The sequence below is a fragment of the Bactrocera latifrons genome, unplaced genomic scaffold (assembly GCF_001853355.1).
Source record: "Bactrocera latifrons isolate USDA-ARS-PBARC rearing strain unplaced genomic scaffold, ASM185335v1 scaffold_6, whole genome shotgun sequence".
In the NCBI taxonomy this organism is placed as follows: domain Eukaryota; kingdom Metazoa; phylum Arthropoda; class Insecta; order Diptera; family Tephritidae; genus Bactrocera; species Bactrocera latifrons.
In genome coordinates, this window is record NW_017537267.1 from 1,183,452 (window position 1) to 1,210,634 (window position 27,183).

The following is a 27,183-nucleotide window of genomic DNA, read 5'->3' on the forward strand; positions in this document are numbered from 1 at the left end:
AACTCTACTCGTCACCCTGATCACTTTGGTATATATAACCCTATATCTGACTCTTTTAGTTTTAGGACTTACAAATAACCGTTATGTGAACAAAACTATAACACTCTCTTTAGCAACTTTGTTGCGAGAGTATAAAAACAGGGCAGAATTATGAGCCGACGACTCTTTAACCAAGATAATGCAACATGGCATACTGCTTTGATTCTAACCTTTCTAACCATGCTTAAAGATTGGAGCATATGTCAAATTTTATGGTTTTTGTGTAATTAATTTTTACATTTGGCTCACAGCAGTGAAATGATGTCAGTGTGTTATTTGGTTTTTGGATTCTTAAATAAATCTATCTCAACTAGACACACCATAAACACATTGCCCTACATCATTACACATCATATACATACACGTATGTATCTTAGCAAATTAATTGCACGCCGAAAACCCGGCATAACCGCGCATTTAAATTAATGCAACCTTGCTTTTATCTCATAAAAAATTGCATTAAATCATCTCATTTGAACGAAAAACTCCACGGCCAACTTTTCAGTGAATAAAGCCCGCGTGTGCACTTAAGCTGAGTGGATTTACGATTCCTTGTCCTTTGTGCTGATGCTCATAAAATTTTTATTATCTGATAGAAGAAAACCCGAACAAGGCACAGGCACAAGAGCACATTTCGTGAGCAAAGGTAAATAATAAAACAAACAAGGCAAGTGGAGTGGAGGAGTAAGTGCTGGTAACATGAACCATGAAAAAACGACAAACGACAAAGGAAGCGACCAATTGTGGTTTGAGTTTTGCGACCAACGCTATTTTACCATTACAAATATAGCCATCTTAAGTGGACAAACCGGTGTTTGACGTGTAAGCTCAGTGATTTTGTAGCTTCATTAATGGCTGAAAGGATGTTTCGGCTATTCATAGCAGTTGATGCCTTTTTGCAAGTAGGAAGTGCTGTTGATTGATATTTGTTTGGTTACTATGAATTTGTAGATAACGGCGAATATGAACATAAAAGGGGAGGAAATATAATGGAAGCGGAAATAAATTAGGCAGCAAATGAGGAGGTGGCGGTACACAATTGATGAAAATAATGAAATGAAAGATGAAATAGTGAAAACATTCAATAGAGGAAAGGGATAGCTTTCAATGGCATGTCAGTTATGAAGAGTGATTCAATATAAACGCAGGTTTGGAATTAAAAACAAAATTACAGCAAGATTTAAATTTTCCGCCATTTATGTAGTAAAGTGTTGGTTGACAACCCTAAACAAAAATAAATCGACAGTTCACAGTTTATTCTTAGTAAAAATGGAGCGTTATACGCAGGAGCAACGTGTCTTCACTGTTGAACAATACTTTAAAAATATTGATAGCTTGGTGATGCAGTTCGAGTATTTCATATAAAATATGGTCGGAATAGTATTTAAACTGTGTTAACTGTGAAGAGATTAATTAAAATGCCGGAGAATTTACTTGCGTTAATTTTGTGACACCCTGTATATGCATGTATGATAATAATACGTTTATTGTTCATATCTTATGTTAGCCATTATTACTGAATACACCTACCATATAATATAGAGAAAACACTGACACATTTAGCAAAGAAAATTGTATGTGAAATGATATATGACACATCTTTATAAATGTATATAAAACCAAAACGGATTTAAGTTGGTAGTTCGTGACGGCCAGTTTATTTTAACGATATCATTTTACTATTGTTTTTATCCATGATACTTGTTCATACTTTTGTCATTATAAAAACCAGTCCTTTTGTACGAATTCGCTAACAGTTGAACTCTCTGTGTAACAGATTTTGTTTTTTTTTATTGCTTCATCTTTCTCCTTCTTCATCTTTACTGGCGTAGACACTGCTTACGCGATTATAGCCAAGTTAACAACAGCGTCTCAGTCGTTTCTTCTTTTCGCGATTTTACGCCAGTTTGAGATATCAAGTGCAGCCGGGTCCTTCTTCCCTTGATCTCTCTAATTGAAGAGGTCTTCCTCTTCCTCTGCTTCCACCGGCGGGTACTGAATCGAAAACCTTCAAAGTTGGAGGGTTATCCATCTGGACAACAAGACCTAGCCAGCATAGCCGCTTAATCTTGATTCGCTAAACTATGTCAATGGCCCAGTATATCTCTTACAGTTAGCTCATTGTTCCATCGACTGCAGTACTCGAAGTTGCCAATGCGCAGGGGACCATAAATCTTCCAAAAAACTTTTGTCTCGAACACTCCTAAGGCCGACTCATCACACAATGTTATTGTCCATATAGTAGGATTTGTAAAGTTTATTCTTTGTTCGTCAATTGGCTACCCAGTCCAAAGTAGCATCGGTTGACAAGAGTGATTTTGCGTTGGATTTTAAGGCTGAAATTGGGTATGGTTATGCTTCTGGGTAAGCACTTACAGTTGTAGGACCATACCCAGTTCCTACTATTTCGGTATCCAGTCTGTGTTGTGGCTGGAGCCATGGCTAAAAGAGATTGTTCGCTGAAATCTAATGTCAGTCTGTTGACCAGAGGTGAGCGGGGTTTGGAACCCGCCACGTAGAAACTACTCCCAATGAAAAGAAAACGACAACTTCGGATGAAATACCCTACTTTTGCTGGCTCTTTATCTTTGCTCTATACTGGGGACGTTGATTTAAGAAATTAACTAACTAGCTTTACTTAAAAATTTTAATATAAACAGTGCTTGAAGTAAAGTTGTGGAACTTAATAATGTGCTCCCCACATTGCATGAAACATATAGAATCAGCCGGTCTTTTTTTAATTCTTCAGACAGGAAAATCATAAGGAAGGCCCTAACATGTTGATTTTAAAGCTCATTCTTTGTAAAAAATACAATAAATCTAGGTTAGAGCTGATCGCTCTTCGAACTATCACTTAAGGCAAAAACTTTATCATCTGGGGTAGTACAGTGTATGTAGCAAACCCTTAACTTTACTGTAGACCACTTCTGAAAATGTTTACGACAGCCMTCAAAGCATCGGTAGTATTTACATTGTCTTGGCGGACAAGTAAACGCTTACACGCCGTTTACTATATTTAAATGTGACGCTTTGAGATTAACTTAAAATGAACTGATTACATTGATTGCAGAGATAATTGTATCTAATACCGTGGAAAAGGCTGTGCATATCTTTGTGAGGTAAATGAGTATATTAAAGCTCTATCTCATTCCAAAATCCCGAAATAAGTACCAACTGTGAGTTAAAATTAAAAAGTAATGTGTGTGCGTGTGGTCTGAGTGCTTTTGAAATATGGTAATATGGTTTTGCACTCACCAAAATCGAATGCTCTTTCCAATATCACCGAATGCCGTTTTTGCAACGCCGCCGCACGCTGTTGTTGTTGCTGATGGTGATGCTGCTGTTGCTGATGCATGTGTTGCCCAGTATACAAATGCTGTTGTCGATCCTTGCTGCCGTCACCACCACTGTTGTCCTCGCCGTCCGGTCCCATGCGCACACTACCGCTAATCTCATTGCTGTAATCCGACACATACGCCGCGCCTGTAGGCTGATACTGATGCACGTGTTGTTGTAGGTAGTGACCAGCTGTTGCAGCCGTCGGCACAGTTATTGCGGATTTCGTTTGCATTTGTGCTGATTGCTGGGCCAAACGGTGTTTATGCGGTGATTTCGGTTGTGTTGGCTGCTGTTGTTGTGGCTGTGCCTGCTGTTGCTGCTGCTGCTGCTGATGCTGGAGGGGATGATGGTGATGGTGCGGCGGAGTGGTGCCTGCTATGTTGGGCAGTTGTGCATGTTGCTGATGCAGGCAGCAGTATTTGATGTGCTTGCAAAATAAATTGCCATTGCCATTGGCACTACCGCTGCCGCCACCACTGCTGCCACTGCCAGTGCTGTGTCCACTGCCTATGCTATGACCGCCACTCTGTCCGATGCTATTCAATGTGATAATACTGCTGCTGTTACTTATACCGCCGCCAACGCCACCGCCACCACCATATGTGGCCGCTGGGTTGCGCGGTCGATGCACGCGAAACGAACTCGAGCGGCCGACTGAGTGGTGTGCGCCCTCGCCGCTGACACTTTGCGGGTGTGTGGGACAGCGGAGGCTCCCGCCGTGTCGACGTTGTATAAATCGGTTGGTGTTGGCCGCTGTGCTGTGGCTGGCATTGTTGTGATGCGGTATCACCTGCACGCCAAATGCGAAATATAGAACGAGAGTGATAGATAGACACAGAGTATGAGATGATTTGTATGCAAAATGATAACACTTATTTGTATAATGAATTTATGACAGTTGGAAAGTAGTTTTAGAGTTTGTCGAGAAATAATTCAGTTTAGTTGCAATTTGTAGTAGAAATACCAGTATTTCTTGGCTAAATACGAGGTAGAGGTTAGGACTTAAAGTGTAGGTATTGAAAGCAATATGAGTGTGTGTTTATGTGTGATTGAATGTGTCAATGTGCTGACTGGGCAAGTAAAATTTAATAATGATTAAACATAATATATGTACACATTTAAGGATTTCGTTGGATTTTAATTAAAAAAGTAACCAACAAAAGGTAGAGTTACACAGATGTTTACATAAAATACGTAAGAGGATACGGGATGGATCAAAAGTACAATCATATTAGATTTGGTGAATAGGAAGAGCAGCTAACACAGAAATATTTCGATATATGTATGTACACTGATCCTTTGATCAAATTTAAATCGAATCAAAAGTACACTGCTGGACAAGAAAAGGGGACCTCTGAAGTGGCACAATTCAACAAAGTCCAATCTATCGAATCACCTTCGGACAACCGCTCTTTGATAATAAAACTTTATTTGCTATAACAAAAGGAATGTAGACAATCGAAACGTCAATCAACATGTAAGCACCTATCTCCACAAGCTTTCTCGCTTTTCCACAGCCCAACAGGAACCTAACACTTTCTCTTCCAAATCCGTGGAGATAATATCGTCGAACTGGACCAAAAAATTTCTTTACATGCCTCACGAAACCAATCCCTTTCCCTATCCCAACCCTTTTAATAAAATTCGCGTTAGGTAGTTTGATGGCAACTGGCATGCGCCTTACTACCAAACATGGTCTAGATATCCGTACCAACAACCACAAGTTCAACAATGAATCTACAACTTCCTACAGAATAAAAACTCAAATAGATTTTGAAATCGGGGGTATACGGAGTGATCAACTACTTGCACTGCCTTCTTAAAAGTGGTCTCGTTTCTTTAATAAATACATAATGAAAGTATCAAAATCATAATCATATGTTACAGTTTGTGAGAGAAGAGCTTCACATTTTTATCTAAATGTGGATGTAATTATGTAAAAATATAGATATAAATTTGACTCAGACTGGTCCATTTAAACATTCGCGTGAAGTTTGATCTCCATATTTCAATTAGTGTTTGTTTGGTAGCTTTCTTTACGGAGCTTTCAAACAGTTTGTAAGGCCATTTTAGGCTTGGCAAAAACTTTAACAACGGTTTTGCTTGTATTTTTAAATTTTCACACTAATCATATTAATTATAGAATTATAGAAAATGCCACAGAAGTACTTTGCGAAGTATACATTATCTTGAACACAATTATTTGAATGGCACAAATCATTCAGTGAAGGTTGGGAAGTCTTCGAAAATTTTAATCATGCCTGTCGCCCGTCATCCTCTGTTTAAGAAAAAGTGCTTGAGAATCGTTGCGTTGGTATCAGGGAGATAGCAGAGGATCATAACATCTCTTATGGCTCGACTCGATGTATTAATGTTTTGGATATAAATCGTGGCAATGCTAGACTCGTGCCAAAAGATTTGACGCTTAACAATTTAGCTGAGCAGAAGCTGGAAAAACCTAACTTCGCTGGAGGCATCGACGGCCATCCCAGCCGAGACTCATAACAAATGTATGAGAAATTGGATTAAGTGTTGGCAGATATGTATTGGAGCAGTTAATAAAAAAAAAATTGCTATTAAATGCGTTGTTTTTTTTTCTAGGTAATCCACTTGTATAAATATACGGGTTATCCAAGTAAATGTACTTTCTTGAATAGCCTTTTTCGGACAGTTCATTCGTGAGTCGTGCCAAGCTGTCATGCTATTTTTGTTCAGTATTGTTCAGCATTTTATTATGGAAAGACTTACGCCTGAACATGGTTTACAAATCCATCAACTTTGTTGCGAAAATTCACGTTCTGTATAGAATGTGTATCGCGCCCTTCACTCAATTCATGGTCACCATAATCGGCCTGAGTATACTGTTTGGAACCCCATCACCCATCTTGAGACAATGCTGAACAATATCATTATTGAATATATTCGACCGAATAGACCACTTTCAGCATGCAGTGAAGAAATTATAGCAGCCGTAGCTGAGAGGGTACATGAAGACCATGGAGAGTCGATTCGGCGCCGTTCGCAGCAACTCGGACTTCAAGCATATTTGACGTTTACGGGCCAAATTTTGTTTAGCGTTGAGGCCCATTTCTGTCTCAATGGGTATGAAAACAAGAAAAATTTCCACATTTGTGACAAAGAAAAAACTGAAGAGATTCAAGACGGGTTGTTGTGGTTTGTGGGTCGGTAAAATCATCGGTCCATATTTCTTCAAAAATGATGCCGGTTAGAAAATAACCGTCAATGGGAACCGTTATCGCGCCATGATAACCGACTATTTGACGCCTGAAATTGAATTTGACGTTTTGAGCCGGTCAAGTGGCCACCAAGATCGTGTGTTATCACACCCTTAGACTTTTTCTTGAAGGAATATGTAAATTCTAAAGTCTATGCGGATAATTCTGCTTCCATTCAGGCCTTGGACGTGCTCGAACGAGTCATCGAAAATTGAATTCTACTGATCATCTGAGACGTAGCTATGGCCAATATTTAAAAGATACAATTTCAAAAAGATAAATGTCACAAAATGTTCTTTCGAATGATAATAAACATTCCCAATCAAATTTGAAGTCTCTGTATATTTTCTTAGAAAATTTAGGGTGCTTCAAATTGGATCACCCTATAGTTAAGATGACATGTTTGTATTTATTTATCGTTAGGGGAGTAAATTAGAAGACTGTTTCATTGCCTATTTGAAAATAGGTAGCTACAACTTAAAAGGATAATTCTTCATTATTAATTATAGCTCATTAATTTACTTATATATTTTATGCCTCATCGTTTTGCTTTGCATTTATATTATATTTATTTTTTTACATTTGCTTAAGAAATAATTAGAATTTTAATTTCAAGTTACCTTATCTTCCAACAAATTCGAGAACAAATCGAGATGATCTTCGTCTTCGCTCATAACGGCAAAGAAATCCTTGAATGTGTCCGGAAAGGAAGCCGGAAATTGTCCTTGACGCGAATCCAATTTAGCGTCCATTGCTGGCGTGTTTAGCTGGAAGAGAGTGAAAGCACAAATATACGAATAAATTGATTTAATTACAACAACAACTTGCTTTTAAAAGTGTTTTAAATATTTTGCGCGTGCAGACAATTTGTTTCACTTTCTGTTCGATAAGCGTTCGTTAAAATTTACGTCGTGGCCGTGACGAAAAAAAGCTCGTCTATAATCACGCTTCTGTTGGCGATTTTCTTAAAGTTTTGCTTTTCATAGCAGCCATTCAGCTGTGAAGATTTTCCCGGCTGAAAACTTTTCTCTGTCTTTGATCAACACGTGCGAATAAACGACGCTGGTCCGCTAGTGTGGGTGTAGTGGGAGCTATATGCGTGTGTGTGCGTGTAGATAACTTATTTAAAGAACAAATGAAGCACTGTTCGTGAAAGGAAAGACGCATTCTGCAGGCAGTTAAGCGGAGGGAATACAGATTTTTGCTTGTCTGTTTTGTTTGGCGAATCCTAATTGAGCAAATGATTGAATTTTATTAAAGTTACTTGAGCGCAGGGACCCAAGCCGTGCACCGGCACTAGTGTTGGCGGTATAATGTATATATATATATATCTACAATATACACTAGCACGCATATACATATATGTATATAGTTATCTGTATGCCTCAGATATGAGCGTTTTGTTTACCATGCGAAAGTTAGACTCACTATTTCAACAGTAAGTGATACGCTTGACGCCGTCATTAGCAAGTTGTTTTGTAGTCACAATTGGGTGTGGTTTAGAAAACTTATATTAAATTTTCTACAATTTAACGCCACGAGATGTGAACATTTTTGTGTTTTCAATAAAGTAAACATTTTAGATTTGCTTTTTCTTATACCCGTGTAAAGTAAAGGACCTCCAAGTAGAGATACTTTTTTCAATAGCTTTCTTTTAAGCGTGAGCGTACTATTCACAATATCATCCATCTTGAAAAGACCATGTCCAGTACTCAGTGAAGAAAATATAGCAGTCGTAGCTGAGAGTGAACACACGAAGACCTTGGAGAGTCGATTCGGCGCTCGCAGTAACTCGGACTGACGAATGGAACGACTTGGCACATTTTACGTCGATATCTTAAACCAAAACCGTACAAAATAAAGCTTGTGCAAGAATCGAAACCGCTCGACATTTCCAAGCGATATCGCTTCGTTTTTGAAAAGTTACAAGAAGAACTAACACTTTGGAGCCAAAGTTTGTTCATCGATGAGACCCATTTCTGGGTCAATGAGTATGTAAACAAGCAAAATTTTCGTGTGTGTGTGCGCCGATTAATTTATGATTTGAATTGGATTAATTAAATCCACCGAATTTGACGTCAGAAAAATTGTCTGAGAACGTCTCCATAGCAAAAACAAAAAAAAAAAAAAAAAGAATACATTTTTAGGAACTATACAAAAAAAAGTTTGGTAAGCATCACATAACAGGTTGTTCCATAAGTTTTGTCATTTGATAACAAAAACACAATTTTATGATCCAAAATACACTTTATTATCCAGTATAATCTCCCTGAACACTAGTCGCTGGAGTCCAAATCTGATGAATACGGTGGATACTCCAACATTTTGAACTTTAATTCATGGATTTTAGCCATTGTCAAAATGCTCTTGTGACACGGTGCATTGTCCTCATGAAAAGAGATATTTTTCTTCTACAAACCGGGTCTTTTTTCACGAATTTTTTCCTTCAACTCAAAATTAATGGTTGTACCAGTATGTAAATAATCCACAAACAAAATTCCTTTTGCATCCCGAAAAACTGATGCCATAGCCTTCTTGGCTGATTTCTGGACACACACTCGTTTCGGAGCCGAACAGCCAGGCTCACACCACTCTTTAGCTTCTTATTTTGACTCAACATCATGGTAATAGATCCAAGTCTCATCCATACTAAAGAATTTACGTACAAAATCCACCCTCTCTTATCGAACTTATTGAACAACCTGTTATATTAATCTAAGAGTTTTGGATTAAAACAACTTTTCATTATTTTTATTTCAATATCGATTTTGGGATTTAACGACAATCTGTGTCCAACTACTTCCTCTAATAAGTTATACATTTATCAAAATTTATTGTTTATTATTTATTTAAGGTTGATACTAGTTTAACAAAGCTTGATTTCCCAATTCGTTACCGCAAATATAATATGTAAATTATCCGAAATTCAGCACACATAGAAATTCAAACATATTTTTGTGCTTTGTAAAAGTTCATTTATCCACCACAAATTCTTCAACCATAAAATGTAGCTTATGATTTAAAAAAAACTTGTTTGAATTCTCATTCGAGATAAAATTTCTGCTAACCTTTAGCCGAGCACTGTTTAATGCCTCGCATACAATTGCGAGGCAAAAATTAATTCCTCAAAGAATTTGCCTAAATTCAGGCTAATTAAATTTCATTTAATTACAAATTACAATTGCGTTTATGAACCACCATAAAATGTGAGACATGAAGAAAAAATTTAATGAGTTTCACAATTCAACCGCAAAGTGAAAAGCGTACCGCGCGGCGTATACGTTACATGCAAGCCATAGAGTGACTTTAACAAAGTTTTTTCAACAGACAGCCAGACAGCGTGGCGACACATTTACATACATATTTTGATCTTTACATATAGTATAAATGTGCTCGCATATATTTTGGCTTATATATATATGTGTACTCATAATTATATACTTTTGTTCTTTTGTTTTTAAATGTAAGTATGTAGGTGTATGTATTACTGTCAAAGACAGCGTATATTTGACTTTAATTCTCCTCTTCCCTTTTATTCTCCTGGCTGCGTGGCCAATTAAATTTTCACTGCTTTGTCTTTGTAGTCAGACATTATTTGTGCGGCCCACTTTCGTATTGGCGCTCTTGTGGGCACCGTTTGTTTGAGCCACACTCTTTTCGGGTGAATTAATTTTTATGTTAATTAGGTCTTAACTGGATTTATAGTGGAATAATTGGCAGTGACAGAAAGCCGGCGACTGTAAACTTATTCGTTCTGCGTGTTGAAGCTTATAACAAGCAATTTCCATTGTGCTCAGGTGTTATTATCATTTCAATTATTTTATTTCGTTTCAAATTGGAATAGAAAAGTTTTTGACAAAGCCGTTAAGCCTTAAAAAGCAGGTGTTTTGAATAGGGCTTAAAATGAAGATTTGCGAAACACTTTAAATTCTTTATTGAGATAAATTAGTTCAATTTATGATTGGTGCAACGGACTGCTATCTGGGGCAATATAATTTTGACTAAAATGAAAAAAATGAAGAGGATTATTGTTTTGAAGAAGATGGGATTGAAAACTAGGATTATCTTTGTTATTATTTTAAAATTTATCGATTTTAGGGATTCAAAATGAGACTTACCTTGTCAAATCTTCAATAAAAATACACAGTACTCTTGGTTAATCTCAGTTTGAAAACTCGTGCATATTTTCACTGAGCCGGTCTTACGAATACTTGTAAATTGGAGCTAAAGTTTCACAAGGTGTCTTATCACCCATACCTTGGAAAATAATGAAAATAAGCTCTATTTTTTAGTCCTTCAACATGATCAACGCCTATTGTTAGAACGGCCCCAACGCTTTGAAACGAGTTCGATTGTGACCATTTCAAACTTCCACCTCATTGAACAAAATGTGAAATTTTTTAGCATTGAGTCACTTATTATGTACAGGGAAGAGAAAATAGAGGGCGTATGTTATAATAGTATTCTTTCAAAATATATGGGTTTGCAAACTCAGTGGCCTTATTAGATAGTAAGTGAGGATTGCACTGCAACCTAGGGTCTGTAGGGATCTAAATCGCTACCTAGATAATTAATATCGTGAGAAAGATCGGATGAAATGTCATAAAATTCTACTATTAATTTATCGTAATTCAAGTTAAGATTATTGCTCTAATCCAACAATAGATATATTTGTTTAAGTTTTCCTCCTTTCATTCTATTTATCTGTTCCGAAATCATATTTTTGCTGAAAAAAATGACCAAAATTTGGGTACAATTAAAAAACACTCCGCAATTTCGTCAATTTGAGCGTAGGCCATGGTACAGATATTTTCTTCTAGTAAATAATTGTTTTTAGGTTTCTACCGTCGGAATCACTGTATAAGTGGAGGACCTTTGCCTTAGCGTTGTTGGAGGTTGCATGTAGCTTGAAAAATTTTATATTTCCTTCTTCAACCACTTTCTTTTTTAAAATAATTGATAGAGTAGTCTTGTCGTTTTAATTCTCAAACATGTCTTTTTTTAGCTTGACCAATAGGTGTTTCCTTTTCAACTATAATACAATCAAGTCACGAAATAACTAATATGAAACATAATCCAAAATACATTTTATATGGTTCGCCTTCGGAGCACGAGATTAAAATAAACGAGTTAAAGTATATTTCGCACGAACCAAATGTCTTAGACGACAAAGCAACAATTAAGAATTAATAAAAAAATATGAAGGAATGCTCATATGCAAAGGAAATTATCGAGTTTTCCAATAGGATTGATTTGATTTCTAAATGTCGTTTCGGCCATTTTTAATATGTCATGATCTGTCATTTTGTAGTCTACTATTCAGCAATGTTTACAAATTCATTGTGCAAAGGTATGCGCAAGAAATTGTTTACAAATTACTCGGGTCAACACAAAATTTAACCATAACCTTAAAGCAGTAAATTTCCATGTTTTAGGTCGTCATTAGACGTAAGAAAAATATATGTAATGAAAAAGTAAACAATATTTTTTAAGATATGTCGTTTTAATTTTTAATTTTTAAGTGAAATCACTTAAATAACAGTTTTACTAATTTTATTAAGTTTTACTATCAAAATAACATACAAAAAAGTAAAAAATAATTTAAAAGTGCACACTTCTAATTTTTCATTTACGTTCATAGGTACTATCGCTTAATAAACGCCAAATATAGTATTATTACTATAACTTGTACAAAAGCAAACGTTATAATAAAAAAGATATTTTCTTATCGTTTCTGTTCCTAATTCATCAGAACATCATAAAATAAACTTTAGGACAAAGAACAAACATTTTTTTGTAGAGTCGTGTTATTCACTTTTATTACGACAATGATAAAAAATACATAGATCGTCATCTTTTCCGATGAGGCTTACTTTCATCTATGGATTCTGATGCGTTGAAAATCCACAAGTTATTTATGGATAACCATTAAATTCCTCTAAATTGACAGTTTATTGTGGTTTTGGTCTGGTGGGTTCCTCGGTCTGTACTTCTTTCAAAATGCAGCTGATGATAGTTTTAAGGAAAGCGGTATTGATCGATGACAACCAACTTTTTATGGCCGCAATTGGCCGAAGTTAGTCTTGAAAACATCAGGTTGCAGCAAGACGATGCTGTGTTCCACACATGAAAAGAAATCATATCATTCTTATTGGAAAACCCCGTACAAACATATACTATACGAAGTGAAGAAAATGCTATGCTAAATGAATTCACGAGGATAAAATTTATGTGTACCTATTTTGATGTATTTGTAGGTAGGTGCTACGGAAAGCATAACAAGTAATGAGAAAAATAAATTATTGTCGTGATGTGTGACCCCAAAAATTCGTGCACGAACGTGAGAAAAATTATCAGCTTCCGCTTTGCCAGACACGAAAAGTAATAAAAAGCGGAGCTCAAGTAAGTTAGAGAAAGTTAAGTGAAGTGCATGCGAAAATATGAAAGGGGGTCAAGCGACCTCGCACATTCGCAATTATAATTGCATTAATTAATGGCAACTGAAGTTATGATTGACGTGGGGATTATTACCAGTAAGTTTGTATTTGGGGTATTATTTATTGTATGCGAAAATATTTATTATACTCCATATACTTATTACTTATTCCTGTAGTTTCTCATCTAGTGGGTTATTAGGTATTTAAAAAACATTTCTCTATTTATTTTAATACTTTCCTTTTGTAAAGAAATAGCATGGCGAGTAATGTGCTGGCATAATAATAATATAGAGATAGGGGTCCAAATAAAGACCGGTTGAACTTCACTTCTCCTTCAACTGTATTCCCGACAACTTTTATCACTGCGTCACGAAGGCTACTCGTGGCGACTTTGTTCCGCTCATATAACAAGGTGGGAGGAGTCGCCTGAGCAGAAGCGCAGTGGGGTTTTTCAGCGCAGCTAAGAGAGTAGAATACAAGACATCTACTGAGCTTTTTTCTCTTAGAAAAGTTCATCTTGACACAATCGTAGGGGTTCTTACTGGTCATTGTCAAATAAACTTTCATTCAGTAAAGCTAAAAACCGGAGACAAGTTGACAAAGTTGTACGAAGGAGGGTAAAGTGGAACTACATATATAGGCAATTTCTCCAGAACCTTTCCAAGAGTTTGAACATCTCGGTTTGGATCATCATAGCCGAAACTGACATTATCTCAACAAATTTGTGTTAGGCATAAAACGCTTTGACGATTTGTCTCGAGGGTCTTTTGATCAATTATATAAGCGTTTTAGGTAAAACAATGAACCGGCCTTGTAAGCTGTCGAAGTGAGATCTCTCTTATGATTGACATTTTAATCTAACCTAACTTACAAGTGTGCCAAGTAATTTTAGGAAAAATGTATGCAATGCTACCAATATGTGTAAGGCTTGCTGGTAATGAGACTCAGCAAGCATAGGATCCAACAATTTTTGGAAAAGCTTCCTGAATTTCCTTACATAGTTTTCTCAGTAGCTCAATTTTTGAGGAAATTTAGACTATTTTATCAAACAATTGTCAAGACATCACTAGAAATTTTAGTTACGTATATTTAAGGAGATAAAGCTTTTGTATCCTGAACAAGGTATATTACATTTGCCACGAAGTTTGTAACACCCGGAGACCCCATAAAATTTATATATATAGCTGATCAGCGTGATGAGCTGAGTAGATTAAGCCATGTCCGTCTGTTTGTCTGCATATATACGAACTTCTATGGAAAAATCTTTTATTTGACGAGACATCTACATTTAACATGAAGGCAACGGTGCAATCCTTGAATAAATATTTCGGATCAGTCACTATAGAATATAGCTTCCATACAAAATGGTGAAACAAAATCAAATTCTTGCACAATCAACTCTTTTATTCGATATCTTCACAGAATTTGGCATGAATTATGGCCTAAGACAACGGTACAATCTTCGAACAAAATCAAGTTTACCTACTCTGCAATCGAACTTAACGTTTTTTCTAGTTTTAATTTTTTTTAATATAGTTTGGTTTCAATCCTTATATATAAACATGAAAAGAATAGTTTGGTGACACAAAATTATATTAGAACTTAAAATTCTAACCAACACAGTATTTGAGACGGTTTTGCATACTTGCCAGGCTTAATCAAAACTCCAGAAAGCACATTTTCATAGAAGAGCATAAGCGCTTATAAATTAAACGATTTTTATAACATTAACTTTGACCTCAGAAGTATATTATGAGATCTACATATATGCATGCATCTAAGGACATCCTTCATATATATTTTACATCAAATAATCATACATCTCCGTCTAAACCACGCTGCAATTCTTACACATATCCAAAGGCAACTCTAAACTCTCATAATGCTTTCACTCGAATATTTTTCCTTCACTTTCATATTATTTTTGCTATTTTCCCACAATAAAACAATATAGGACAGCTTGCCAACTTTTATGAGAATTGCATTTTGGCGGTTATGACGTCATTATTAGCGGAGCGTAAGAGTTGTGAAAGCGATAAGAAGAAATGTTTTCGCCAAATAACTCGGCAAGCGTAAAGTTGGCGAAAAGCAAAAATAAAAGAACGCACAAAAGTAGCAAAGATGTTGAAGAAGAACAAGAACACGCTTCGCAGCAATTCATGCGCTTTATGCCGCACAGTGCTTATGCTGTGCAAGAATACACCGGATTACATTTTATGTTTTCTTCTTCGTTAAGTTGAAATCCTTGCAGTGTTTCGTTTGATTCTTCTTTTTGCATTATCTGACTTAGGTAGATAAGGAAAAAAAGCATTTAATATCTCTTTTGGCAGGTGCTTTAACCGTTTTGATGTCTGCGTTGTTAGCTTTGCACTTTTATTAATTCTCAGCTGTGTGTGTGTATGCAGGACGGGAAAGTTTTAAGTCTTTATAGTAATCTTTTAGTTTTGTAAAAAGGGAAAAACACACAAAGCTTTAAAGTCAAATTAAATCGAAAGGAGTAAAAAAATGATTAAAGCAGTCTTTAAGAGAAGTCGGAATGAAAAAAGTAGGCCTTGGGAGGACACCAAAGAATAATAACTAATTACACATTTAGCATATGTCTAGAAATTCCAATCCAATTTTTCTTAAAATTCATTTCCAAAGAAAAAAATTCAGTTGAAGCAAAAACTTGGTCTGATGACTACGTTCCAGATTGATATATTAAGTTTACACATGGTAGAGACCGAAGACAGTGAATGCAGTGGACGCTCAAAGTAGGTTGATATCAACGAACTCATCAAAAAATTCCACCAAATAATTTTTGATAGCCGTAAAGTGAAGACACTCGAGATAGAAGGCACTCTAAATATGTCAACAAAATGTGCAAATCATATCATTCCCGAATATTTGGGTATGAGAAAACTCTGTGCAAAGTGAGTGATGCGTGAGTTCACTTTTGACTAAAAGCAACGACGAGTTGTTGATTAGAAACAGTGTTTGGAGATGTTCAAGCATAATAAAAATCGGGTTTGTGTGTTGATTTGTCACAATGAATGGAACATCGCTTTAACAGTTCACTTCGTAGTTTAATCGACATTCATCAGAGTGTGAAAAAAAAATGTGTTTTACTGAATAAAAAAATGTGTTTTACTATGATATCCCGAGAACTTTTTAGTCGACCGAACAAAATTAAGGGTGTAAACAGGCGGACTGGCAGATGAACATGGTTAAATCGATTCAGCTCGTCACGTTATGCTAATCTGTTTTATATTCCATTTTGAAATTCGCGTATATAAAACACCTATTACAATGTTTCAACGGTCTCCAACGATTCCGTTCAGATGTTGCAAATTTAGTGGCAAACTTAATATGCCCTGTTTAGAAAATACATATGTATGACACAATGGATCAGTTTAGTTTCTATAATGCATACGTAGATATTTCAATTTATATTTTTTAGACCAGCATGGAATTAAAAAAATGGTATTAAATAATAGTTGCCAATTTTATTAATATATCTGAAGAAGATTAATTTTAAAAATTTTCTATTACTTCCAGAATAAATTTGGGAAAATTTGTTCTTTTTGATATCTTTCCACTCTCGCAGCATTACATTTAATAACTCACATATATACTTTGAGTGTTAATATCCATTTATTTTCTACTTAACCTACTATTTTACATATATTACAATGTCAATTTTTTAATTTTTTGGAACTTTCCTAAATGTAACCACAAAAATTATGTATCAAATATCAACAATGGAAATATTAAAAATATCAATCAAAGCAAAATTTGGCTCATTCATCATTTTCGTGCTGCTGATGTTTTCTTGCATAATGTTCCCATATATTTTCAAGATACGCTCCCAACGCATTTCTCGTTCGACTTTTTTGCGTGCTTCTTCTAAGTAGCCGCGTCGTACTTTGCATATACTTTTACTCCTAGCATAGATTTGAAAGTTTATAACGTCGGGGTTGCCGACTGATTTTTGGACATTCGTAGATTTACGTCTGTTGTTTGGCTCCATGAATAATCTACGCCGCGCTCGTAGCTTTCTTCGGTGACTCGTTGTGCTTCTGAGTGCTACATCAATCGATTTCTTGACTTGCTCTCGATTTTCGTCATTTAAATTTATTTTCATTTTAGCTGCATTTGCACCTTTTAATTTATAAAGATACTTTGTCAGTTCATTGATATGGATGCGTCTCAAAGTTTTTTCCGAAAGTGTATAATTTTCTATTACTTCGTCGTGATTGTAATTCTCGCCTATTATGTGATTTCGAATAAAGTTTTCTTCTGCCATTATTGATATAAATGTTCGCTAACTATTTAAGTAGGTGAATGAGTTCAGAGTGACAAGTTCACCGGTTTTATAGAAAAAACCACAGGTAGTTGCAGTGACATAACAATAGCAGAAATTAGAGATTAATCACCGGAGGGCAGGCTGAATTAATGTAATGATCGTTTCATAATAACGCAGATAGAATACACAGGTAGTTTATAATAATGCAAGAGTTTTGTCGGGTGTATTGGAGGGCGTGCTCTAACCGTTATTATCCTTAGGCTTACACTTAACAGGTAAAGGCGCATCGTTCAATAGAACAATCACGTCTTATGCGCCTAATATCCGGAAAGACAATAATAATATGCAGTTGACTGTTAGGCTACTTGACAAGGTTACATGGAAAGACCTGAAAAAGGTACACGTCAAGACTTTTGCATTTTCTCATTCCATATTTTATACAAATGTTGTTTATATACTTAACAGGATATATTAAATATGTGGTCGGTGTATTGTCTTATGTCATCGATCTAGTTGAGGAAAGACCTCTTTATGCTCCGAGAAAGCAGTTTCGATTGAAACAGATGACTGCAGGCATGATTTCTATCGAAATGCCCTAGCAGAAACTGCTTAGAGAGGAAATTAATATGCTCTTTAACATATCAACAGGCATCCCGTTATAGTCCAGAGTGCAGTGTTTTGACATGACTGAAGCTTCTTCGTCTGCGTTTCGCTGCATCCAGTCGATCATGTTGGTCCGGCGTAGTAAAGGACAGGCCGGCAGATTGCTTTGTATGCCTCCAACAACGTTCCGCTAGCCGGCCGTTTACTTTTGACCACATGTCATCTATTCCATTGCCCGACGTTATTATTATGCAATCATCAGGTACGAGGTAATTGAAATTCCATTTGGTGGTTTAGGGAGTTTAGAGATCTAAAAGTTAAACAGCAACGGGGAGAGTCATCCCTTGCGGAACCATTTGTTTAATTCCTCTCATTGTCGCCCGTTCAGATACTTCAGTGGGCGTAGATTTTGCGATGGCCTCAAGTAGCGTTGTGTGATTGACTGTGTCAAAAGCTTCTGAAAAGTTCAACGTTAAGAGGATCGTCCTCTCGCAGTTTGGTTTTTGGTTGAGGCTGTGAACTATCTGGGCGTTTATGAATCTAAGTGCTATGGCTGTGCACTTTTCGGAATCTATGCTGGTGGTTTGCTAGATACGGATCCTGCGTCAAGGTCAGGAGTAGCAAGACCCTAAGTGTCCGCACTACTGGAGAGAGGATTTGATAAAACCTTTACAGCCGTCTGTCTTTACATCCACCAGCTAGTCTCTCAGTTTTGGAGATCTGAAAATTTTCACACGTCCGTTTCATCCCAAGAAGCTATTCATTTGTCGCAGCATTCGATAACCGACCACTGTAGTCTATAGCTGCCAAACAAACTGATCGATCGAATTGTATAAAAAATTGTTTATTTGCCGAGAGATCTTTACGGAAATTTGCAACCTTGCAATCTCAGAGAAAATGAGTGGGGCATTATAGCGTTAGTACAATTTTAAAATTTTACAGTTTTTATTTAAATTTGTGGAATACATTCTATTTAGTAACAGTTCTTCAAAACAAAATTCATTTTTTTTAGGACACTCAAATTGTCAACATATTTACCACGAAATGCTTACGAAAAAACAAAGCCATCCTACTTAATCAAATAACAAGAAACCTAGGGTGAACTTAGCTACAGAATTAATTTAAAAACGCTTAAAGCGAAATTGTTTTTTAAAACCACTAAACGACAAGTAAACAACATCACAATAACAACAACAAAAAGGATTTAAAAGCACAAAATAGCTACAATAAAAAATTGAGCGCACTTTCATGTATACATATGTACCTATATATATAAGTATGGATGCATATATACACATGTACATCAAGTAAAAGTGTTTGCTTTTATCAAGATCCCTCCCAGCGCCATGTGGTACACACTTCAATGCCAGCAGCGAGGTCCTTATCATAGTTTCAGTCAACATCTTCACAGCCGCACAGTGAGCGGTATCATCTTTACCTGCCATCTTCACTTTGGTTAGTGTTCATTGCTGTTAAGAAAAGTTATGCCACAAAATGGTTGTGCTCGACGATGTCTGGCACAGTCGCAACGTTAAGTAATTTTTTCCGAATATTCAAGGGTCCCCCACGAATATGAGTGCGAATGCCTAGCGAACAACTGTTGCCCGAGTGTTGGTGACTTATTATGGCTATGTGATAGYGTGTGTGTATGTCAAGTTGTTGTTGTTGTGTATGTAAGAAAACTTAAATTGTCAGCGACGACATTCCCCACAAATGTACACACGCTGCTGACATTGGACGAGGTTGCTGGAACTGAAAGCTGTCAGCTAACGGTAAGCCGCCGAAATGCTAGCACACAAAACACGTACCAAAAGTGAAATAAGAAGAAAAAAAAGCGTCGGGGAAAAAACTTTTCGAATGCCACATGAATGTGGCCTTCGCCTTCGGATATACTAGTAAGCGTACGCAGTCATAAGCATCTATATGTGTGCATATGTAACGAAAAGCCTTGACGTCCCATATTAAGGGAAGATTTTATATGCTACCTGCATGCTGTGTATATATGTAGGTAAGTATATAAGTTTATATATTCATGCAAAAATGTACATCGGATACATACACACATATATTAGCTTCTAAGTCTCTCTTATTAACCGCAAAGTCGAAAACAAATAGCCGCCACCCCAGGGATTTTAGCGCTGGAATTTCCACAGCGTATATATACAAAGAATCAATTGAGAACACATAGCCACTTATAAATAATTATGTTTGTACTTATTTCGGTAGCCTTGGCCGTCGGGTAATTTTGCTTATAATTAGAATTTGCGCCTTGAATGAGTATCTCCAAAAGAACTAAGGCAATTTGCCGTACAAGCTCACCAACCACAGCGACAGTAAACAATCAAACTAGCGGCAAAGAAAAGCTGAGACAAAAATTTTGTGGCGCAAATAGAAAAGCGCTTTGCTAGGTTTCTAGCAAACATATTTTTCTTGTTTTTGGGGRAAAAGGTAATAATATTTGGGAAACCAATATGCTACCAAATTGGAAAACTCTAGATGCTAGAGGCTTMGAATTATTTTCTTCTCGGTTTAACCAACAGCTATTTTGTAGTATTCAATATGTGGGTAATATTTATGCGCCGAAAAGTKGAAAGGAAGAATAACAAACAAGTAAGGAGGTGTTAAGTTCGGATGTAAGGGTCACAGCCGGTTTGTARGAGTAACGAAAATCATTACTTGTAGTATAATAAAATATGTCCGCATTAAACTATAGTAAATACCGTTCAATTAAGGCCAAGGTATCTTACATATTAATTGATTTGAATATTCGTGTAATCTTCCCGATACATTCATTGTTATTTAATTTATACACTGGAAAGCGAAAAGAACTGACTGAAAAGTGACAGAACAACAACAAGTGAAAATTGCGTTGAACTGGAAGTAGGCGTGGTTATAGTCCGATATCGCCCGTTTTCGTACTGTAATATAAGGAGTGTCATCTTGGATATAAAATTTAATGTATCTGACGCATTTAGTTATTGATTTAGCGCGCTTTTAGTAGTTTTTAACAAAACCGTTATATGGTAGARGGAAGGGTTATATCTCAGGAATTTTTATAAAAAATTGATAATCGAATTTTGTTGGTGTAATGGTTTAGGTTATTTGCACATTAAAGCAATTAGTTGTCGGGGTCATTACCTCAGCCCGCAGTGCTTCTTGCTAATGTGATCTCCTGCATCAAATTACAGCTATATTAGGGCACTTTATTGRTTTTTGGTTAATGTCGTTCAGTAGGCATGGCATTGGTGAGATTACGCCCATCTACGAACTTATTCTAACTTTTCTGCCAAGAAACACGCCTACTAAGTTTCATCAAGATCTTATATTTGATCAGCAACTTTGATTGGCAGCTACAGCAATTCGATCTGAATAATGTGTTCGTAGATTGTAAACTATCTTGAAAATCTGCACCAAATCTCTGTAGGACATTCGGTAAAAATAAATAATTTTTTTTACAGATCCTAATATGTAAGTTTGAAGGATCGCTATGTCAGCTATAGTAGCTTCTTGGGAGGGAAAGAACATACATATATAAATTTCAGATCGAAATCTCAAACGTACTGAATAGGCGAACAATGCTTAATCGACTCAAGTATTATTTTTACTTCACAGGCCTCCCACATTTCTTTCTGGCTGTTATGAATYTTGTGACAAGTTTAATATATCAGGTCAATTTTGGAAGCAACATTTTCACGATCATACATATTTCTCTTGAACATGTCAAAAATTGTTTTTGAGCAATTTTCACTCACAATTTACGTGAGCGTGGTTTCAGCTGACACAACCGGCGAAACTGTATATCGAATACATTTGCGTTAGCGTTGCCATATGTCAACATTTAATTAACAATCTTCACGCTATAAACTTAATCAAGCTTTAGTAACTAGTAGCTACACGTCACATAACATTTGATAGGTTGCAGCATTTGACATTTGACAGTTATCATGTTCACAGCCACCGAATTAATAATAATTTAAKTAAAAAATTTAAATTTMCCAATATTCTAATTGAGAACACAATTGTGTTGATTTAACGTTCCCGAGTGCAATGGTGTCCCCCAATGATGAGAACATCCCTGAGAGGAGTTTCTGATGAACAGATAAAAAAATCTAAATTTAATTTAATTTTTTAGTGCAATACGATCTACTTAGTTGTGCTAGTTAATGATTTCTAAGAATTGATTTCATGAAGACAATTTTGGTTTGGTTTCTTTGGAGTGACCGAATTTTTCAATAAATTTCCAGTTAGGGATCTGAATGTTTACATGGAAGCGTTCGAAATTCCGATAYATTCGTCTGATCTTTAGTTATCATCGAAACCAGTAATTTCACTCATTTATGCAGTATTGAATAAGTGTTACTAAATTCGTTTAGATGTAAATTAAAAATAACATATACTTGTTGGTGTGTTTTAGACGAATTATCCRCAACGTCAAATGTATAAAAAGATAAGAATTTGGATGCTCTACTTGATTAGTTGAGGATAMATTCATTTGAACTACCGGCTTCTATACCAGGCTTTACAGGAAAATTATATACGGAAATTAATGTTTGCCATGAAAAAAATTCAAGACGAGGTTACTTGAAATGTTATGTTTCCARTGAAGTCACGGCTACGAAATCGTTGAAAATATTGTGGAAATATTTTGGGAGTATATTTTATCACGGGCACAAGTGTTTATAAATGATGATAACATCGAAAAAGTTACAGAAACAGGGCTTGATSATCGAAATGTTGGCATCAGGGCGATAGCGGTGGTTCACAATATTTCTTATGGATCGACTGAACACATTTTGGTTAATGTTTCGGTTGTGAYGCGTGCTAATTCTAGCCCCGTACCAAAAGAGCCGAACCCTTTGCAAAAACGAGTAGAGCACATTTAAGATATGCTTGTAGTGTGCGTCAGAAAAATTATTAGTCAGCGGCAAGTTTACTGGTGACGAGATGTGGATTTATGAACARGAAGTCGAAAGTGCTCAACAATCTAGCGAATGAAGCTCTAAAAATGAGTTGAAAGCGAAAAAAAAAACTTGTTAACGGCATTGAATCTATCAAAGGCTTATAACAAGTGTAAGGAATATTTATAAAATACGTAAACTGGAGTTGTCAGGTCAGTAATGTAAACGATGGGCTCAAATAAGCTGTCCGAYGAATTACAGTTATCAAAAGTCATTAAAAAGAAAAGAAATGGACCTGTTATTCAAACTTTTTAATGGCGAAATKAAAATTTATTTATTTAATTATTTTTATTCACCGTGATGCAATGAATGTCTATTCAATTAAAATTTAACGAGTAACGAACGATAACTTTTCACCCACAGATATACAAATAAGCTGTGTGGACAAAGCTTTAAAAATCAGCTTATAACACATAATAGACTATAAAAGGGTCGTTTTATGCCGAATTGGTTCAATAAAAAATAAAATAAACACCAGCTTCATTTACAATAAAACAGCCGTAAAACTTCTAATCTGCAGTCAGAACCTTTTTATATTTACGAATAAAAGGCTACAGAAAAATCAAAAACCGGTGAATGAAAAGTATCGCTTTTTTTGTGAGAAAGGTTCAATCAATTGTTKMCTTGTTGTCAGGCTTCATTTTGCTTTTGCAGGTGACACTTCTGTTGATGATCAATAAAAAGAGATTAACACACGACGAACGCTTGCGAAGTGAACACTGATTGTTGCACAAAAAATGTTTGCGCAAAGCTTTGACATTGTCTCATGTATGCCTCCCTTTGGCTCTTTTAATTTAGGTATAAAAAGTTTGTGACATTTTTTATTTACTGCCCTTCGTATGTGTGTTTTAAGGGTTATGGASCTTTGGTTGAAATGTGTACACKGAGAGAAATTGTACAGTACTGCGCAATGCATATACCCAATTTTTTTTAAGTGATAATTTTATGATTTTAAACACAAGACGTTTGAGCATTTGTTAAAGGCATGTTGGCGGCCTCCTCCTTAGATACAAATTTCAAAAGATCCAGATAACAATGTGATCTACAGGATATAAAACCACTGTAACGAAGATTCAGGTACACGGCAATCATTTCATATGCTTTGAAACAAAAGTCTCTAAATGTGTTCACTACAAAAAGCAAACCTAATGGACACTCTTATAGAATATTGTACTTGSTCTATTTAGCTAGGGTTGGTTGTAATGTCTGTGGGTATGAAGTTGCAGTCGTACAGTTATACTCAATCCCTACTTTTGMATTTTCGCTGCTGGTGAAGGTGAGCAACTCTTGTCTAAGATGTGGTAGCCAACTCGTGTGCGGCGAGTATTCTAGTGTAAAAATTTGATTTTTTTTTTTTTAATTTCAAGAATATTCTTTAAAAATATCTCTATCACATGAAGCGGTAATATTTTTGAAAAAATCGACAAAGTTAAAAAGTTAGTGAAAAACAACCTTTATTGTCATCGAGGCGAAGAGGCCATGACGTTTTCTTCCATCTACCTCAAGCATAATTTAATGAAAAAAAGTTTTTTTTGGAAATCTACTTTTTACACTTTATACTAAAAAGTACTCGATTATTGTGTAATAAGCCTCATAACTAAAAAAAAAAAAGAAATTATACTAAACATACTCATAGTGTATCTTCTCATAGCTGGTAAATTTGCAACCGGCTTTTAYTCGTATCTACTTTCAGACTCAATAAAGCGATCAGCACGTTCGTTCGCTGTGTCTTTAAAGCAGAGGTGTTGCTTCCAAGTGCAGCTTCCTTCAGAGAGGTGGGCATCGCTCGACAGTGAACTACAACAGTGATTGAGGTCGTTGACAGCGCGCTCAAGGCTATTTTAGAAGTGTTTAATATTTCTGTCTTAATCAATAGCATCAAGTTACTTTGTTATTCTACTTGATTGGGTATCCGGTCACATCGGAGCCTTTATATTATAAGCTTGCTGAAATCATCAGCCAACTTCATCAGATTGGCAACAAGTTGGCTGTCTGTATGGTTCTAATGAGTTTGACATGCGCTGGTCAATAACCGAAATTTCTGCGGCTGCAAGATCTTTCTGGCTCGAAATTGATTGCAGAATGGCCGATGTACCCGGATATGGACGTTTAGATGTAAGCGGTGTGTACTCTACTAGTCGGAATACCGAAAAGTGATTGTCTTTTGCGAGTAAATATTTTAGTTTCTGTGTGAGTGGTGTGTGTATGTGGTCTATGTATGAAGTCTAACTATTGGTCACTAATGAAAACAGTATGGAAGCTCAACTGGTAGTAGTTTTGGCTACGAAGTTTAACTGAAGCTTTAATTCTGGTGCCATAGGGAGCAGGAGGAGTTCGCTCCAACCAGCTCATGCGGATTGGCCCCTCGGGGAATGTCGTGGCGGTTGTGGTTAAAACTTCCATACGGTAAGAATTGTCAGTTGAATGTGGTATTGCAAACGGGTGCCGGATCCAAAGTACGGAAGAGGTTTTAAATAGGCCTCGAACCCTGCCAAAATGGCTAGTGTGTCCATTCCACACTATCAATTAGTACTTGATGATTAACTTACATATTGATTTGATTCGCTGTGCTTCTGAGCGCCGTGAGGTGCTGTCGTCAGCAGGTACCTACGTGAAACACAACGGACGCTGGCTCGAAATGGAACCCAAGTAGTTCTCCGAACTACTTTCTCATAATAAGGTTTATCTCGCTGCCATATCAGATACTCTGCTTAACCAGTCGATCGAGAAATGCCCAAACTTGAGGCTGAAACATTTTAATATACACAMTTTCGGCGCACCTGGTAAATTGTTCAAGGTTGATATTAAGCGACTTACAAATTTTATAGTACATTCAATGATCTCGACGATCTATATGGATCATGTGATCCACAGGTAGTTGTTTTGGGATTTCACAGCCGCAAAACTGGGAACCTGCGGTACTTTTGGTGCGAGGACCAGCACCACCTCTACACTATAAAAAATCGGCTTCTCACACCAACTCCTTAAGAGAATACCTTAAACGTATTAAAAAATCCGAATATGTGAAGCATGTCAGTAAATGGGCCAACAACGCTAGCCAAGCATGTCAGTTAAGCTGTGCTGCCTTTCTTGTCACAAATAAAGCTACATATACTCTTGTATTGGCGTTAGTGCGCATGTGTCACATAAACACAATTGTATTTCAATAAATGCAAATCAGCAACGTCGTTAGTGAGGCACAATGAGGCATCAAATAAATCAAATCATAAAATATGAAGCGAAGGGCAATCCCCAGAGAAAGGGCAGAAAATTGCGTGCAAAAACACTGTAGAGTTCAAGCGGAAAATAAGTGTAAGGAAGCGTAAAAAACTGCGACTAAAGAGGAAACCAAAAAGGCAAAGGAAAACCGCCTTAAGGCGCAAGGCAGAGAGTGCCGCAGTAAGCTGCCGCTTTGACAGACAGCAAAGTTTTCGCACAGAACGCAGCGCCCTCTCACTACTACACACACATACACTTATGAATACATATAAAGATTTGTGGTATAGCATTCAATTTAAAAGCGACGCATACGGACCGCATTAGCTTTCAAACAATAACCCAGCTTCTTACTGCTGACACTGATTGATGATTAACTTATGCATTGACATTTGTGACGTTAGAAGAAGAAAGTGGTATATAAAATATAAAATTAAAAGTCTAAACTCGTGCTCTGAAAAGGAGTTTACTAAAGATTTATTACTAGCAAAAGTGTATTTAAATATATGTATAGAATAGGGTGGACAAAAATCGGTTTGCACGATCTACATTGTTCAGAAAGTAATAGGACTGATTTTCTCCTACTGCGACTGTACTTTGAAGAATGCATGCACCGACTGGATTCGTTAGAGAGCGTTCCTAGCTTTGTTCCGACTGGTCAGTTGTCTCCGAGTACTTGACGTGTTTCTGTGAGTGGTGCAAGCTGAACCCTGCATCGTTACAGCAGATGTACGCGATTAAATTATGTATGAATCTCGATAAATCTGCGACAGAGACGTTTGAAATTATCCAGATGCCTTAGCAAGAAGTTGCGTTTTTCGGCCTTTTTGAAAACCGGGAAGAGGTTGCTAATGAAGACCGTGCTGGGAGAGGTAAAAATTCGACAAACACCGACTATTCTGGAGAGTGCTTTTGTGAGGCCTTCAATGGCAGCGCTGAATCGTCGCAAAAGGAGCCTATTTTTAAAGTTTGTGAAGAATTGTAACTATTGGTTTACCCAATTTTTTTTGTATCGACTCAGTTATATTACTTTCCGGAAAAAATCTGTATAAAATTTCTTCGGAGACTTT

At 36.4% G+C, this 27,183-nt stretch overlaps 1 protein-coding gene across 1 annotated transcript in view; it reads right to left on the minus strand.

Moving 5' to 3' along the window:
- The window catches only part of LOC108974973 (transcription factor mef2A), a 94,018-nt gene that overhangs the window by 31,831 nt on the left and 35,004 nt on the right, over positions 1-27,183 (minus strand). Inside the window, exons 2-3 of the mRNA XM_018943136.1 lie at positions 7,235-7,381; positions 3,295-4,168 (exon numbers count right to left, since the gene is read on the minus strand). Of these exons, the coding sequence (XP_018798681.1) occupies positions 3,295-4,168; positions 7,235-7,366 (1,006 nt within the window). The 5' untranslated portion in view covers positions 7,367-7,381. The remainder of the gene's footprint in view (positions 1-3,294; positions 4,169-7,234; positions 7,382-27,183) is intronic.